Below are 19,027 nucleotides of genomic sequence, written 5' to 3'. Positions count from 1 at the left end.
TTTGAGGCTGAGCAACCTTTGGGATAATATTTTCTGTACATTTGAGGGGTAATTAGTCTAGTATCTTTTAAAATTCCTAGTTCATTTCTCAACTTCTGTGTGTATTTGTCCGTGGGATCAAATTATATTTCTTTGTAAAAAATTTAATCCATTAAAAGGGTGTTAACTTTTAATTCATAATCTGCAGAGTACATAATTACAACAGCGTTTCCCTTGTCCGCTTTCGTAATCACTGTGTTTTTGTCTTTTTTTTAAATTTCGAAGGATTTTAATTTCTTCTTTTGATTGAGTTGAAATTGACAAAGATGGACTATAATCAAGAATACTCTTTACAATTTCACCTCTGAGTAGGTCTGGATTTTCTACTTCACCATGAGAGCTAAAAATAGTAGACTCCATGCCCGTAATAATTTCTGAAGTATTTACGTGTGTTTGAGCCATTGCAAATTTTGGTCCTTTTGAAAGAATACTTAGTTCCTTGGATGTAAATACCTTAGAGGATAAATTTTCCAAAGGAGGACCAGGACAAAATCTACGAAGGAAAATCCGTGTTTGTTAAAACTGTTGAAATTCCAGTTTTGAGAATTTTTCCGATAAACGAGTTTGTGCTAAATGGAATATGTGTCTGGAAGACCTATGTGAGATTTGTAAAATTTGGTGAAAATCTTGAGGGGACAAAATCTGATATAATGAGGATTTTAAATTAAGTATTTTATTACTAAGGACGTATCTTTTGGATCTATGGTCTTTTAAAATATGTGTTAAAGTTTTGAAACCCATTCTCTGAATAAATGGGCCTTCAGAATGTGTGCCTAAATGTAGGTTGAAACGTAAAGAAGGTGGAAGAATTCGTGAAAAACACAGTGATTACGAAAGCGGACAAGGGAAACACAGTTGTAATTATGAATTCTGCAGATTATGAATTAAAAGTTAACACCCTTTTAATGGATAAAAATATTTACAAAGAAATAAAATTTGATCCCATGGAAAAATACACACAGAAATTGAGAAATGAACTAGGAATTTTAAAAGATACTACACTAATTACCCCTCAAATGTACAAAAAATTTTATCCAAAAGGTTGTACAGCCTCTAGGTTTTATGGTCTGCCTAAAATCCAAATGAATGATATTATTTTACATCCAATTGCAGCATGTTATAGTTTTCTAGCTACGAGCATAGGAAGCTTCTTAACTACCATTTTTAAGCCTCTTTTATGCCCACACAAATCCTATATTAAAAACTCCATAGATCTTGTTGAGAAGTTAAAAAATCAAAGTACAACAGAACATACCGTCTTATCTAGTTTTGATGCAGTTTCTATGTACACTTCATGCGATGTCCATAAATATGAGCAGGCTTTACAAAGAAAACTGGAGGAAAATTCAGCTTGGTCGGATTACAAAACTTTGGAAATTGATACAATAATGACCCTTGTCCGTCTATGCAACAAGTTCTCCTTGTAGTTTAAATTCCAAAACAATTTTTTTCTTCAAATAATGGGCTTATCCATGGGCACTGTCTTGTCTACTTATTTGGCAAATTTTTTACATGGATTTCATAGAACTGTCTGCTTTGAATAGTTCCACTTAAAACACTCTATCTGGTTTCGTTTTGTTGATGATATCCTTTCTTTTTGAGAACATGGACAAGACTCTCTAAGAGATTTTTTGGCACATTTGAACTCTTTTGATTCGAATCTCCAGTTTACAATGGAACTCGAAGATTCAGGTAAGCTGCCTTTCTTAGATGTTTTGATTATAAAAACTAATCCTAGTCTTGAATTCTCTATATATAGAAAGCCGACTCATAATGATCGATATCTACATTTCTCTTCCCATCACCCTCCTTCTGTGAAAAGAGGGGTAATAATCTCTTTAGTCGACAGAGTTTCAAAAATTTGTAACCGTAATCATATAAATTCTAAATAAAATTATGTCAAGGATATTCTTTTCTGCAGTGGTTACCCAATCAAACTCATTGAAAATACAATAGATAAACGATTAAAAAAGATAAAAGAACAAAAAACGGAGCTTGCCCCCCTTGATTCATTGACACCGGCAATTGAGAAAAAAACTTTCATCGTTTTACCATACATCCCGAAACTTGGCGATAAGCTTGGAAAAATTTTAAAAAAACATAATCTCTCTGTTTCTTTCAAAACCGAACAAAAAGTTGAACACTTTTTCAATTCAGGAAAGGATAAAACAGACCCTGTACTGGGTAGTGGTGTCTACAGAATTCCGTGTTCTTGTAGAAAATTTTGCATAGGTAAGACCCATCAACAACTAGGTGAACGTTTGCATGAGCACAAAATTTCAATAGATAAGTCCCTGAGATTAAAAAATAACAATGACAACTTTGATTCGGCATTGGCTTCGCATATTTTCGTAAATCAGACCCATCTAGTTCTGTTTGACAAGGCATCCTTAATATCAACTGTTAATGGCGTACCACAAACTTTTAAAGAGGTAATTGAGATAAAAAAGTATATGAACCAAAATTTAGCAATAAATAGAGATACTGGAGATATTTCATTAAGCCCAATTTACAACAGTTTAATCTTGAAGGACTCAATCAATATTTTCACCCGAAAAAACTTAAAAGAACCTATTTGCATATCTAATGAAAACCGAAATTGTAGACCAGCTAAAACTATTGCAAGACGAAAGATCTTTGCCCAATCATCTTGGTAAATTCATTTTCATTGATTCCTGCCTGGTTTTTTTATTCAGTGTCTGTTCTGTCTTCGTATAGTAAACTTCGAAAAGTAAGATTTTCGTTTTTTTTTGTTGTTTTTTTTTGTTTAGCACTGAGGACGATTTGGCAGAGGTCGTTGTCGAAATATTTGCTTATATTTTGTCATCTTCATGGTTCGCTGGCTGACAAAATCCTCGTTTTCTCACCCTTTTTGATTTTATTTTTCATTTTGTTACTTTCTCTCCTCTCTGAGTTTCATTTAGCTATATTTTTGGAAACCCTAGCCATGCAATCCTTTTTGAAAACTCCTCCCACATTAGTAATGATTTGGGTATTAAATAAGTTGTTCGACAGGCAATAGAATTTAAACTTAAGTTAAGTAATAATGCTTCTTTAAGCAGAGATTTGAAAGAATATTCACTTAATTTAATAGACGCAAACGTAATTAAACATGATTTAACAAATTATATTGTAAACCCGATAGTTAATACCAATTTATGGCAAAAAGACCTTTTAGTTTGAACTGTTCACGTATTTTATTGCAAGTCATATTTTGTATTTATCTCTGATATGCTGATGACGGCTTTTAGATATAGAACCGAAACATTCATTTAGGAGAAAATTTTCAATGTCTTAAAATAATTCCTTGTTGTTTACCTTTTGTTATTTGTATAAAAAAAAAAGTCAAGTTGGCGATTTATGAGCCACTTCATGAAAAAGAAGTTTTACTGCTGTTTTAAAATCTTTTATGCAATATTACAAAGCTGTTTGCCAACAGTGAGCAACTGTAACAGATATGTAGTGAAGTATAGCAAAATAAACCATTTATTCTGGTACTAAATGTTTAATGCAGTGAAGAATATCCAGTGACATAGACTGATATGATATGAATATGCTCATTCCATGATAGATTCCCGTCTATAATAATTTCAGGTTTCGGAAACCAGTATTTGTTTTCTTTCCATCTAAATTAATATCAGATTTGTGATAACAGTACCTATCCTTGAAAATATCTTATTATTTAGTTCCACCATAATTTAAAAGAAAATCAACCCACTATCTGAACTCAAGTAACGCTGTGTTTATTTTACAAAACAAATCTGGGGAAGCCACAAGCAGTATCGCGGATAGGCAACATACGCCGGTGATGGATATAGTTTTATTCGATCAATATTCCTTAAATAAAAACCGCAAAGGACCCATGATAGATCATCGGGCTATGCCTTGCTTCATTGGAAATTGATGCCCTGGAGTCTTGTATTATTCATACCAACTCCTTTTAGTTCAATCAACAGCTTTAGGTGGTTAATCGTATCAAAAGCTTTTTTCAGGTTCAGAAATAGTGCAGTGGGGATCATCCCCGACTCGAATGTTGAGTTAATTCCTTCAACAAAGTTGAACGTCACAAGCTAGGATGATAGTTTTTTTTATTAATCAAAATTAACTTTTAATGAGGATGTGAATTAATCCCAAATCCCCCTTGCAATTGCATGGAATTAAAAATTTTGGTAAAATTTTAGTTTTCCTCGAAAGTCCTAGGAATTTCTCTTTTTTCTCCTTTATAATTGATTTGTTTTTGACAATATTTCTTGGATTTCCCTTATTGATATACTCTCTCATGGAGAAAATATGAATTCTTTGGCCTTACTTTTGGAAATGAACTTAATTTAACTACTTTTCCAGCAAGACTTTCATTTGGCTTCTAAAACAAATAATTCACCATTCAAATACCAGAATCATTATAGCCTTTTGGGATATGAGTTCTCTTTTTAAATTCTTCTGATTAAGTATTTGCTCCGCGTTTACGCTAATACAAGTTTTTGCATAGATGTACATCGTAATCATTAAAGTACTTGGAAACCAAACCCCCGAAAGATTAAACACATTTTATTTAGCTTCAAATCCTTCAGTTGAAAAAAATCGTTTAGAGCGCTCAAGTAGCAGCCTGAGCGTCGTCCAATTATAGCTTGATTTGTGAATTTTCTCGTGGTTTTTCTGCTGGGATGGTGTAAGTAATCGAAAATTTGACTTTCCTAGTTTCCAGTAGTGCACTAATGATGGCATTAAAGAACTGAAAAGCTGACTTATACGAACTGAATTCATCTCGCTGACAGTGGCGCCATCTATTTTGTAATTTGGAGTTTAATTGGAGATGGCGTTCCAGAGCGCTCAAATAGCAGCCTGAGCGTCGTACAAGTATAGCTTTATTTGTGAATTTTCTCATGGTTTCTTTTCTGCTGAGGTGGTATGAATAATCGAAAATTTGACTGTCATAGTTTCCATTAGTGCAATAACGATGGCATTAAAGTACGGAAAAGCTGATTTATACGAACTGAATTCATCTCGTCTGACAGTGGCGCCATTTATTTTCATTAACTTAAGGCTCTTTCGACTGTTGAGAAAGCCGCCAGATGTCAATCCAAGTCAACAGCGATCCAAGCGTAGCCACAGAGGGAAAAGAGGAGGCCAAAGAAATAAAAATTGTGCTATCCCTGTTCTCGTTTCTAACAACAGAGCGAGGTCTCTCAGTACAGCAAGGGAACGTATTCTGACAGTAGTTAACTGCATCCCTCCTAGTGAAATCCCTCCTTCGCTTCGTCCGGGGTACGCTGACCCAGTATTGTCACTGTCAAGTACCCCACCCCCCCTAACACCTGAGTTTTTCTTGTCGAAGTGCAGACTTCCCAATATCCTAGTATGTAATGCCCGATCACTAAACAATAAAACCGACGAACTTGAAGTAGTTCTCAAACAGACGAGTTCCCCCATTGCTGTTATCACAGAATGTTGGGATATTAACGATGAAACCGGGCATATCAAGGGGTACAAGTGTTTTTTTAATACGAGACGCGACCGAGGGATTAACCGACGAGGCGGTGGGGTCGGACTGTACTTTCGGGAAGACTTACCTTGTAAATTACTAAGTCAGCCCAGTGAATCATGCCATGAAGTAATTTGGGTCGAATGCAAACCAAAGCGCCTATCAAAGCGATATTCGTGCTTGGTTGTAGCTGCAGTTTACTACCCCGAAAGTGCAAAGAACAGAAAAGAACTGATCCAGTATATCCAAAACTGTACTAATGACCTACGCCGCAAACACGCTGTGCCTGCTTTTGTAATCGCTGGCGATTTCAATCAGACTAATAAGGCATGGGTCTCCAGCATGCTTGATCTCAAGCAAGTTGTCTTAATCCCAACGCACGTCAGTGGTAGTATATTAGACCTTATTTTCACAAACATTCCCGATTATTACGAAGTACCCTTCTCTCTCGGTCCGTTGCATAACTCTGACCATAACACACTTCTTTGGAAGGCCAAAGTTGGCCTTCCAGCACCACGTAAAGTAAAAATTACCACTCGACCTATGACTAAAGAGGCAATTCGTTCCTTTGGACAGTGGATTGGGACGTTTGACTTTGATGAGATTTGCTCTATTACAGATATCGACCAGAAAGTTGATACTTTCAACTCTTTGCTGTCATGTAAATATCACGAACATTTCCCTGAGAGAAAAATAACTGTTAGTGATACTGACAAACCTTGGGTAACACCCGATCTAAAGAAGCTTATCTTAACTCGCTGCCAGTTACATCGCAGTGGTGATATTGTTCAAGCAAACAAACTTCGTAACCGCATTGTTAAACTGTTACGAGCAGCGCAGAAAAGGTACGTTCATGACAAAGTCTCGCCTCTCCTTCAAGGTGAGCCCCGTAGGTGGCACTCTGAAGTCAAGCGGCTTACCGGTAAACGTACCACCAGTGAAATTAAGATACAGAAAGACGACAAAACGCTGATAAAATCAGCCGAAGTGAACGCCTTTTTCACTTCAATCTGTACTACTCACCCGTCCTTCACCGAAGCCGAAATCGAAGCCCTCATTGCTGACGTCTCTGAAGATACAATCGTTGAAGTATCCGAGTTCGCGGTGTATAAAGAACTTCAAAAGTTAAAAAGCAACTGTGCTTCTTACCCAGGAGAATTGCAAGTTAAACTTTTAAGAGAATATTCTATGTTTTTAGCAAAACCACTCTCATCAGTGATCAATCAGTCGTTCAAGGAGCACAAATTCCCGAGTGCTTGGAAAAAGCCTACGTCCGCGTCTTACCTAAAGTCAAAGACCCGAAGTCCTGCAATCAGCTTCGTCCGATTTCTATTACGCCTAATATGGCTAAAGTGACTGAATCTTTTATTTATAGAGAGCTCCTAGCCCAAGTTCAGCCAGCCCTAGATCCGTTTCAGTACGGCTGCTTGAAAGGGAGTAGTACGACGCATTATCTAGTACGTCTCTACCACCTGATTACCGAGTGGTTGGACAAAGGCAGTAGCCTCGTTGACCTGCTTTTAGTCGACTATCGTAAGGCTTTTGACTTGATCCGCCACTATACAGCAGCAAATAACCTCAAAAAGATGGGCGCTAGGAAGCATATTTTGCTCTTAGTTGTTGACTTCCTGCGTAACCGCTGTCAGTGTGTCTATGCTCTCTTCCCTAGTGACTTAAACTCTGAGTGGGCTGAACTAACGTGTGGCGCACCACAAGGCACTAAGCTGGCAGCTCTTTTGTTTTTAGCGGTAATTAACTACATTATCCTCGAGTTTGAAGACAGATTCAAATACGTGGACGATCTCTCCCTACTTCTGAAATATCTTGCTGAAAAGTCAGACGTGTATCCCCAGTTCAGCAGTGAGATCAGGAACTCCTTTCTCGAGGCGTGTAGCATTAATGACCTCCAGCTTAATATGAATAAAACAAAAGTCATGAGGTTTAATCCGCTTAAGCGTGACCTCTCATGCCCGGTGCCTTGGTACCCTACTACCTCAAACTCAGTGAGTCTCGGGGTTACTTTCAGTGACGACTGTTCATTTAGCGCGCACATCGCCGGTCTGGTAAAAAAAGGTAGTTGCGCATTACAGTCGCTAATTACCTTGCGCCGATTGGGTTTCTCACAAAGTCAGCTGAAGACGGTCTACGTCACGTATGTGCGCCCAATCCTTGAATATGCGTGTCCTGTGTGGGGCCCTCAGGCTCATAATATTGAACACCTAAGTGAAGATCTGGAAGCCATTCAAAAACGGGCAGTGAAAGTGATACTAGGCCCGAAATACAACTCTTATGAGGCTGCCCTTAGTACCTTACGACTGCCAACGTTGCGTGATAGGCGCTTACAGTTAATGTGCAATTTTGGGCAGTCCCTTCTTTCGTCCGAGAAACACCGTTCGTTGCTTCCCCCACCTGCACCTATCACCGCCAACACCCGCCATAAAAATCAACTAGTGCCGCCAAAGTGTCGAACAACCCGTCACAGCAATTCTTTCGTGCTTTTTTTGTCAGTTATTTAAACCGCCAGTGACCATTTTTATGCAATGTACTAAACAGCGCCATTTAGTCGGGGCTTCGGCCACGGCTACGATAGTTGTTTATAAATAAATGAGTCTATGAGTCTATGAGTCTATTTACATTTTAAAAACGTCTTCCTTTGAATATTCTGACTAAACAAGGCCCTGGCACATCCTCACTACGCATTATAACTTCTGTTCTTTCGTAATTGAATTTTGATATATTGGGTAAACTTAGAGCCGCCATGACTGACTTTTTCTAATCATTATTTTTCCTTTACTTTATACTTTTATTTATACTTTTTTAGTTATACCGTGTGATGACGATTCTTCTTCTGATTAAGTAAGTTGCTTTGCATGGCTTATTCTGAGCACAAGTTGCTTCTTGCAAAAGCTCTAAGCAGTGTCAAGCTGTAGTAAATTTGTTCTTTGAGAACATAGGGTTAGAATTGTATGGTTGTCTTCTCTGGAAGTCTAGCATTTACGGTGTTTCCATTTACGGAGCTGTTAAGCTTGAGTCACTTGCTATTACTGAATGTCCAAGCGGACAAAACTCACAAAAAATATTGTTTGCACCAGTTTACTGGCGTAGGGTGGGGGCTAGATTAAAAATTAGAATAGAGTTGTGTCTAAATACTAGTTTTATACGAGAAAGCTATAACGTAGTTGGGAACTTAGAATCTTAGAAAACTAATTACTGTTTCGTTTTTAATGTTATTCAACATGCAAACGAAAAATAACAAAAAAACTGTTCTGTATCTTACATTTATTTTCCCCAGTCAGTGACCAACACCTCAAAATCCTATGTGTCTTAGTCCATCGCCATCGCAAAAACTTACTAACAACTGTGATAATTGTATTGTAAGTTGCATCTCACGTTTCTCTTTTCCTTGTCCCCCTTCACCTTCCTCTTGCTCTTCCCTCCTTCCCCACCTCTCTCTTTCATTCATTCCTTCTCAATGCTTTACTCCACCCCTCCCTCTTCCTCTCGTTTTCACTAGTCCCCTCCCTGTCCCCCTTCTCAATTCCTCCCTCCCTCTGTTCTTTTTTCCACTGTTCAGTCGCTTCTCCTCTAACTCTGGCTCACTATCTCCCTATCCCCTATTCTTAAATGATTCTATTACTTCCTCCTCTGCTCGCTCCCTCCCTCCATTAGATACTCTATCCCTCCCTATTTTTCGCTCGCACTTCCTCCATATTCCTCTTCCTCTGTCTCACTCCTTATCTTTTCCTCTTCCTCGTCCTCTCTCTGTCTATCTCCCTCTCTTTCTCTCGCTCTATCTTTCTCTCTCTTTCTCCCTCTCGAAGAATGGGAATGTGAATGATTTCGATGCTAGGCACTTGGAGCATTCCTCTATGTTTAGCCTGGATTTAGATAATGAATAAGTAAAAGATAAAATAAAGGTCATAGGTAAAATTAATCATCCAAAAATCATCGGTTTTTTTTCTTAGCTTTAAATGTTTTCTGGATTTTTTTTTGGGGGGGGGTTTTGAGCTTGATAGTTGGCAAATTGGTGTATTTGCAGCCAAAACTATCAATTTTTAATTTGACTAAAAATGTTATCAATATTTTACATAAAAACTAAATATTTTACTATCAACTACTACAACTTGAGCATCGAGCTCCCTGAAATCAGCACAACTGTGGATGTTCCTCCTCCAGCCCAATCTATTCAAATCTTCATTCTTTACCATCTTACATGTGGTTCTAGTTTCCTTTAAATCCTTTCTTATGATCTCTACCCACCCTATTCTGGGACGACTGCTTTTGTATTCCCCCCCCCTCCATGATTGATGGTCAAAAAGCTCAATCTTTGGTAATCTTTCATCCTTCACCTGTAAGGCAGGACCTAGCCATCTTGACCAACAAGAAACAGCCTTTTATCCAAAGTCTCCCCCTCCCCCCCTCCGAAAAAAAAATTGTGGAGGAGGTAAAAAAAAAATTGTATGTTTTTAGACCAATATTTTTCATCTTTTCTGGGGTGAGAGGGGATCCTTTGGATTAAATAGTAATAGAGGGAAATTCCCTTGCCCCTCCCCCCCCCCTTCTGTGTGCTAGCATGAGTATTACAGATGTCTGTTAACTTTAAAAGCATTAGTAACTACTGGAATTTATGGTCTCCATTTTGGCTGCTTTTTGTATAAAGCATCCATGAAAAACTACATGCTCTACTGAGCCTGAAGAGAGAATGACAGTATTGAACCAATAGACACTTCCGATCACAAGGTTTTTCTTCAGCATTTCAACTAACATTCACAGATCATTCAAGAACTGCACTCTCATCAATGTTCATTCTCTGGGCATTTATTTTATTCACTTTCGGTTGAAGAAAAAAATAATATTCGCCCAATCTTGTGAAACTTAAGTTGGCGATGCCGTAACACATTGTACCCTATAATTGTACTCGCTAGGAAGCCAGTGAAGTTTAAAGTCAGGGTGACTTATTGGCGTTAGTATATAATGATACACTGAAATGTCAAGGTTCCAATCTATATATATATTTTGAGAAGTGGACGCAAAGCTTTTACATCAGCATTAAAGAGGTGGTGGGCAAGGCTGAATTTATTCCTGTATGGGTCCTGGGCCAAGAATCGTCAGTGGTCCTCAAAATGGTTGAAATATCCGTATGCTTCGATGCAGAGCATAGATCCACAATTGTCCTGCCTGCAGATGGTGTCAAATTATTTCTTGTGGAAGATGGCTCAGAGGTGGCGAGTCTGTTATTCTTGTGGGGGCGTGGGTCTTTGGACTAGTCTTTTCCCTCACGCTTCTCCCCTCTATGTTTAGGTATTATAATGAACTAGGTTTGTATACCTACCAGGAATGTGGTCCGCTTACAAACCTCTAGTAGTAACCTCAACGGCTATTTAAATTATTATAATGGTAGTTTATTGTTGAAATTATACATGCATGAATAAATTACTTAAACAAATTATACGAAATGCTCATTTTCATTAAATGCTGTATTAGGTGCTAAATCCACAAGTTCACCTTTGTTACACTGCTGGATGTTACATTTCCTTTTACTTGCACACGTCTGGTACTTTTGATGGTGTACATATTCGTCCAAAACACTTCAAATATTTAGAGGTTAAAAAAAATTAGAGGGTTTTCCGCCATATTCTATTGAAGCATTTTATTTTATTTATAGGATTAGAGGTTTTTTTAAAGGAAAACCTAGAGGTTTTTCGTCATTTTGTCGTCGTTTCAGAGGTATATTTAAAGAAAACTTAGAGGTTTTTTCGTCATATTGTATTGAAGCATCTTTAGTTTTTTTTATTCCTTGACGAAATCGCTGTTTTCAGGGATTAAAAAAAATCGATATGAAATGCTATGAAAGGATCAACGGATCCCTTGGATTTTTCAGTTAAAGTGTACCTTGGGTAAGCTTAGCAACGGAATCTAAGAGGCTACATTGTTGTTGCTATGTAGGTAATTTTCTCCTACAAGGGGGAAAGCCAAAAAGAAAATGGAATTATTGTTGTTTGCTGGTGTAGGAGGAATGTGATGATATCTGTCCTCATCGGTCAAGCCGTCTTAGTTCCCTTATAAATAGTCTAATGAATGCCCTTGCGCCCCGGCTTTGTTTTATACAGTTGGTATTTGTAGCGATTTCGTGAAAGATCTAAAAACCAGTAACAAGGCATAGATTTTTCTCCTGTTTTTGCATAAAAAAACATAAAAAGCTTTCAAAACCAGGGAACAATCCTTCTTGAATGAAGCAGAGAGTAAATGACAAATTGTGAGTGGTTGCTACCGCTAATTTATGAGCTGCTGCTTCGCTGGGGTAAAAACGAAAACCTGACTTTTGAAAGTTAGCCAACTCCAACAAGCAAACTTCCGCCAGTCAAAACTAAAAAATATCGAAAAGAACTCTGAAATTAAAACGAAAATAAATTTTCCCCGACTACGCAAAGAATTATCTTTTCAAATAAGCAAAAAATTGAGAGAATTACTGCACCTAGTATGCAATAACAATTTGCTCATTTGCAGATTATATCATTTGTTAAGTTTTCGATTAAAAAATTAAAACCCTTTAGGCAAGTGACATAATAAAATTATTGTATTAAATTAGACTTATAAAAACAAGAAGAAAAAACAAAAGGTAATAATTTTAGGTTTTCCTGTTGGCTTTCACTGCAGTTTTTTTTTTTTTAAATTATAAGTTATTATGTCTTTCTAACTACAAACTTACAGATGAAAAGTCCGTTTTCTTCAATTTTTTATTCGTATTATACGTAGCTTGACTATGGATGGTACATGTTTGATACGATTATTCGTGTTAAATGAGTTTGAAACTATACAGTTCAACAGATTAACTTAAGTGGGCCTCAACCAATGGCTTACTTGAATATTTGGTAATTCTGGCCCGGGAGATGAGCAATTATCAATGTGTTGGTAGTGTCAGTATTTGTCAATTCTCTCAGCTTTCATTCGAAGCTAAACAAAGTCGCTGTTACTTAACCAAGAAAGTAATTTTTCTGTATTTGAAACCTGCCAAGGCCAATGGCAACAGGGCACATGCAACACAGTTGCTCTTCACGACTGTCTTATTTTGCTTCTGTAGAAAGCGGCGTCTTCAGAGCTTCAAAAACAATTTTGAGCTGATCTCGATTCTTTGACCATCTTGCATAGTATTGTATTCGCCAAAAATCTTATTTCGAATTTCTTTACTTTGAATAAATTAAAATCCAGTTTAAAATCATTTTGATTTCAGTTTATTTATTTCTTTTGTCTTCTTTTATTTCTTTTTAAGTAAATAATTGTCTGAAAGACTAAGCTGAATTTTTCGTATATTCAAAATAAAATATCTGGTTTTTGTCAGACACGGTAGTAATATGCAAGATGAGCGAAGTGTTTAGCAACACGAAAGCTTTTGGGCAGTCATAAATGATCTCCATCACACAGATACTAGGGTAATGTGAATGTTCTCTAATATTTTCTGAGTTTTAACACACTACATTAAACTTGGTGATATACAGTAATTGTTGATTATCAGATTGCATTAAAGTGGTAATCATATTCCGAATTGCAGTTAATTCGGTACTGAGTAACTATATTACTGACTACATGTCGTAGTAATTAGAAGGATTTTGTTTCATTACTGGCAATTGATTGCTATATATCTCTGGCTATTCAAATACTTTATGGGCAGGAGAAGTGATCTCTTTATTGGAATTTATTTATTTGACTTGACGTCGAGATATTGGGACCGCCTCTACTTTCACCAGTCTATTTATGCAACTCCTATAAGAACTTCTATCCTCTGTCAGGTGGAGAAGGTGTGCCAAGCTGAGCAACGAGATATTGTCTTTTCATATCTTGAGGGAGGGCACCCTCTAGGTCGAGAACCATGTACACGAGCTTCAAAGGCTATCTTCGGGACCCGAATGTTTTTCATGCGTTTTTTGTAACCTAAGTTGCTGCAGTCTAATTCTTTCAAGGATGGTAATTTTGACCTTGAGATTATGGAGAAGCTTGGTGTTGGAGATTCTATCATGGTAAGTTATACCAGCCATACGTCGTAGTGATTTTATTTGAAAGGCAACGAGATGGTACTGATCATCTGTTTCTAGAGTCCAAGATTCACAGGCATAAATGACGATAGAGGTGACAATCGAGTTGAATAGCCTCACTTTGTGTAGTTGATAAATGTTGTTCCTCTTGATGGGCATTGGACTTTTAAAGTTGGACTTCGCAAGTTTCAGGTGTCTGTTCATTTCTCTGGAGTGTTTATTGTCGGAGGTGAGTAAGCTACCAATGTACGTAAATTCTTCGATTCATTCTATAGTATCACCTTCAAGCTGAAGCCTGGAGTTTACTTGGAAATCAGGCTCATGTGAGCAGCACAGGGCGTTCGTTTTCGAGGTGTTGAGAGTTATCCCAAAGAGGTTGGTGGTCGTGTGGACAATATCTCTCTGGGACTGGAAATCACGGAGGGACTCAGGAATTAGGACTATATTCTTGGCATAAGAAAGTTTGTCCAATGTTACTCCTACGAGGGGACCAGACGGGCTGCCCGTGAGCGAAAGGACTGCACTTAAAAAGAGACTGAAAAGCTCTGGGGATAGCAAGCAACCTTGTAGAAAACCTTTCGATGTTTCAAAGCTTTCAGTTGGGTCTTCTCCGTTCATAGCAAGGCTTCTGAACTTCGTGTACATGTCTCTTATCAGGGAGATCAAGTTGGGTGGAATTCCAAAGTGAAGAAGAATGTGTAATAGGCCTTCTCTCCAGACGAGGTCAAACGGCTGTTTGAATTCTGTGAAGAGGTGGTAGATACTGCGGATTCGTTCATGATATTTTTTCATGATCTGACTGACTGTGAAAATCTGATCGACCTTCGACCTATTCGGTCTTAAACCCACTTGGTATTCTTGGATGACTGCTGAGATTATTGCTCGGATGCGCCCTAGCATGACTCTTGTCAATATTTTAGCGGCTTGGCTGGTCAGACTGATTGATCGGTAGTTGACACACGCTGCTTTTCAGTCTTTCCTATGGAATGGAACTATCGTGGCTTCACAATATGGTGTAGTAAAGTGGCCCACTTCCCAGGCAGCTGTGGTGATTTTGTGATAAAGATAAACGAGGGGACCGCAACTGACTTTCAGAAGTTTTGGCGGTATTCCATTAGGGCCAGCACCTTTTTCGGTCTAATCAAATTTAGTTTATTCTCGATGTGCAGTTCAATCTAGAGCGGATTACATCTGTGGGTTGTATTGGGTCGCCATGTCCGTCATGGAGGGAGCAAGTCCTGAGGTCGTTCTTTTTAGCCAGTTCTCTAACTCTTCTGCACATGAAGTTTGCCTTTCATGAAGTAACCTTTCTTGAAAGTTGTTTCGCACTGCTCACATTAATTCTTAACAAAGACACGGTGAGCACGGCATATTGCTTTCTGTACAGCCCCATTGAGCTCCTTGCATCGGTCTCTGCTTTCTCTGTCCTGCTTGTTGGTAATATTGCGTGTTTCATCACAGAGCTGAATGATCTCGTCTCTGATCCAGGCCCTCTGGTCAGCTTTCTAGACACCTAGTGTGGAGAGAGTGACATCACGGATTTGCCTGCTGCTAGTCACCAGGTTGCCAGCGTCATTCTTATACAGAGCTAGGGGCGAGTTTGAAGTGAGCTCCATGATTTTGTCTAATAGAAGGGCTATGTAGGCTGTTCGGGACGGTTGGTCACTCAGGAGATCTACTCGAAACTCGGGGACTTTCCTAGACAGTTTTGAGGCTATTTTAAGTTTTGGTCTGAAAGTAGACATACAAATGGAAGGGTCGCTGTTAAAGTTCCACCAGCTTGCGTGACCGTGTTAGTAATAGACGACTTCCAACGTTTAGGCACAAGGATGTAGCCTATTAGACTTTGAGTTCTTACTTTGGGGGAGTTCCAGGTAGTCTTACGTCAAGGTCTGTGCTAAAAGAGTGTGCTCACCAATGCCATCCAGCATTTGATAATTTGTTTCTATTGACCTACCCTGAACTATTGCAGACTTGTTTTTTAGGTGTTTTAAAACATAGGTACTTTCAGGTACTTAAAAATGTAGAATTTTTCCACCAGTAGACGTACCTAGTTAAAGTCGACAACCCTGCATAACCTATCAAGATTTCCTTAAGCTGACCTAGACCTACTTTGTGTAGACTGGGTTTTGACCTAACAATAATTCTTGTAAAAAAAAAAAAAAAAAAAAAAAAAAAAAAAAAGAACAGATGATTATAGTTTACAGATAAATTCTAAGTTTAATCCTGTAAAATTGCAGATTAATTATATAAATTATTCAGTTTTCTCTGAAATTTCCGGCGTTTTTAAATAAGTCACCACACGCTACGCTGTGTGCAACGCTAGCAGTTTTTAATTTCTATCTTTCGTAGATAAAAAGATAATTTCTATCTTTCGTAGATAAAAAGATAATTTCTATCTTTTCGTAAAGTCGCCGAAAATCCAAATTCTATGAATTCCCCATTCTCTTTGGCTCAATATATGACGTCGGAAATCAATTTTCGGCCATGTATTTTCGTCAGGGGCATCCTACTTTCAAAAAGTGTACAGTAGATGGTGCTCGTCGACTGATGCGAGTTCCGAATGCTTGGCGTTTTGCGGAAGGGTGCCACACCTTACAGAACAATTGACAATCCAAGACGGAAATCAGGGGGTGGAGAATGGGGGACACCTCGCTTGTCCTACTGTTTGAGCTTATTTCGTTAGTCATTTTTTCAATGACTGTTGGGAGCATTCATGTTTTCACAACAAAGTTATTGCGATAGTTTAGCTTAGAGCTATATTGTAGTTGATTGAAGACGGATGTATGAAGTGCCTGTCTACAATAAAGTTTTGACTAATTAAGTTGTGGTACTAGAATTCTGTTTATATTTTTGGGAAATATCCAGTCCCCCTTCCCCCTCCTAGTAGTGACGCATTGAGTTTTCAAGAAGCCTTATACTGATGTTTATTTGGTTCAGTTTAGTCAGTAAAATTGTTTTGTTATCTTGTTTTCTTTTTCGTTTTTTTTAACATGTCGTAACGATGAAATACTTTCCTGGTTAAGTATTGGCATTTTGGTTGCAAGAATTAATGAAACAGCGAATGATAATATGTTATGTCTATAATCATTATATGATTAAAATTTTTACTGAAGTGTGCATTTTACGTTTGTATTCTTTTTACAGAAGAAGGAGGTGATTTGAGTGATCTGGATCCAGTTCTTGAAATTCCAGAAGAAGATGGCGACATAGGCCTCCAGATGAAACCGACTAGAAGAGTCTGAGCTGAAAAATTTATTTAAAACGACGACGCAACTTCTTGCCCGGTGATATTCACATTCTTTACTCCTGAATATTCAATCACCACTTTGAGATGGCAGCACTCATTTTGTGATTCTGAGAGTGATTGACAGAGATTTTATTTTTTACGGGTGGATCAATGAAGTTCCATGACTATTCATCTGATACTGCTCCGTCAAACAATGCGGTTTTGTCGTTAACCTAGGAGCTTCTGTATTTAGTGCCGTGCATTTTTAGAATCTCACATGGCCAGCTAATTTTTGCTAGTTCTATTATAATTACCATTATAAAAGGCTAACACATTTCCATAATTTGATCAATTTCAGCAAATCCAGGCACTGCCGTAGTTCTTCCATTTGATCGTCTGGTCTTTGAACTAGATAAAAATAATCATGCGGAAAATTTTTAATTTCTACTTCTTCTAATCAAGCTTTTTTTGCAATTCTATTTGAGATGCGTAAACTGGTGTTAGAAGGAAGAAGGCAAAATGTACGGTATAATTTGGATACTCTGTTTTTTGAAAAACCGTTACTCTAACCTAGCTTGTACTTACACTGATGGATAAACAAGTATTTTCCATTAGGTTACTAGTGGTATCTTCTTTTTAATATATTTTTAGCTGTCAAAAATTGGGTTAATCCTTTATTTCCATGAGAATTTTTTCAAGCTTTATGTAATAATGTGCCATATTTTGAAATATAAAAGTATTGGAAGCCTAAATTAGGATGTATTTTCACTCGTGCTATTTCAACTAAATAATTTTTTTATACGGAGGGAAAAAATAGGCTTTTGAAAAACGAAAGCTATTCCTGCTTTCTTTTGTTTTTCCTTCTTTTGTTCTTTCTAAAATGGTCCAAGAGGATTTCGTTAAAAAAAAAAGAAAAAGAAAAGAAAAAAGGCTTAATTTTCTATTAACTGGTAATTCTGAAAAACAAACTCGAAAAATAAGATTTAATTATTTAGAGTTTTGACCTGGTGATACATGGATATCCAATGCTTATTAGTTTTAGGTTTTTATTTGTTTTGATTTCTCTTTTTAAGTATCAGGGAACGGTTATCATTAATATTATTGACTGAATCTAAAGATATCGTTCTTGGCTTAATTTCCTAAATCAGAGCTGAATTTAAAAATGCTAAGATTTTGTAAATGTTTCAAATTTTCACTTAATTCGTTCCCTGATTTGTTCACAACAGAGTTCTGGTAATTTTATACGTAAATACGGATTGACAAAATTAAGTTATATCTTTGTGAAGAAATCTCAATTCTTAGAAGCAAATAAGTATACAAGCTTTGATTTACAAACACTTAATAGACTTTGTACATATTTCAAAGTAGTATTGTTCAAAAAGCTAGTATCAACCACAAGCTAGTGGCCTCAAGCTTGATTGTACTTATACTTATTCAAACGCAATGAATTCATTCCACAGCTATAGAATTATTATGGCTTTGTAATACAGAATATCTAAAATAAGATTATGTATTTAAAATAGTGTATTTATGATAAAGACACTTAGAAATACGAAAATGTAAATTAGAGATAAGAGGTCTCTGTCTAATGTCTTTAATTATGTATAAGGTGCCTTTATTTGGGGTTGCTTATTATACTTAATTCAATTCTTCAATATTATAAAAAACATCTGTATTTTATTGGGGGGAGAGGGGGAAAACATTTTTTTAAAGCAAGGTAGGATCTTAATCCGTCTTCGGTTACCCATCACAATCAATGATTTCAAATATTGTCTGTCATTTTTGTATTACATTTTCCCACTGTTTACCTATATAGTTACCAGTTCTGAAATGTAGAAATAGTATCTTTATTAGGGTGTAAGCTAGAATAAAGGCGAGCACTTTGTAGCGCATTGATTATAAATGCAGTTATTATATTTTCCCTATGGGATAAAAGTTGCGTGAGTTCTGGCTCAGACATTTTGTTAGCATGTATTCATTTTTTGTCTATAATAAATTTTTTTTTACATGATTTGCTTAGTCATGAAGACACATTGGTTGGTACTAGAAATGTTGCAGAAGAATAGCGTGGAATTGCAATTTACTGCTAATTCCCTTGGAGGAGTTTCGGGGAATAAAAAGCTGAATTTTGCACACACTCAAGGATTGGTTTTTCCTCTTAAAGTAATAGATCCTCAGCTCTTAGTGATCAATTTTATTTGCCCCTTCCAACAGTTGAATTAAAATTTAGGAAAAAATTAATGCTAT

The 19,027-nt window shown here is 37.1% G+C and overlaps 1 protein-coding gene across 3 annotated transcripts in view; it reads left to right on the top strand.

The window, feature by feature from the left end:
- The window catches only part of LOC148955356 (sodium- and chloride-dependent glycine transporter 1-like), a 100,536-nt gene extending 81,745 nt beyond the window's left edge, over positions 1–18,791 (top strand). For 2 of the 3 annotated variants that reach the window (XM_089101753.1, XM_089101758.1), the window contains exon 13: positions 16,699–18,791. In XM_089101753.1, the coding sequence (XP_088957879.1) occupies positions 16,699–16,796 (98 nt within the window). In that variant the 3' untranslated portion in view covers positions 16,797–18,791. Of the gene's footprint in view, positions 1–8,342; positions 8,378–16,698 lie in introns of all 3 variants that reach the window. The other variant, XM_089101760.1, reaches the window with a different exon arrangement.
- Positions 18,792–19,027: the final 236 nt, after the last annotated feature.

The sequence above is a fragment of the Artemia sp. Qi Xiang Cuo genome, chromosome 2 (assembly GCF_049724085.1).
Source record: "Artemia sp. Qi Xiang Cuo chromosome 2, ASM4972408v1, whole genome shotgun sequence".
NCBI classification, from domain to species: domain Eukaryota; kingdom Metazoa; phylum Arthropoda; class Branchiopoda; order Anostraca; family Artemiidae; genus Artemia; species Artemia sp. Qi Xiang Cuo.
Note: the sequence above shows the minus strand (reverse complement) of the source record. Positions and strands in the feature narration are given on the sequence as shown.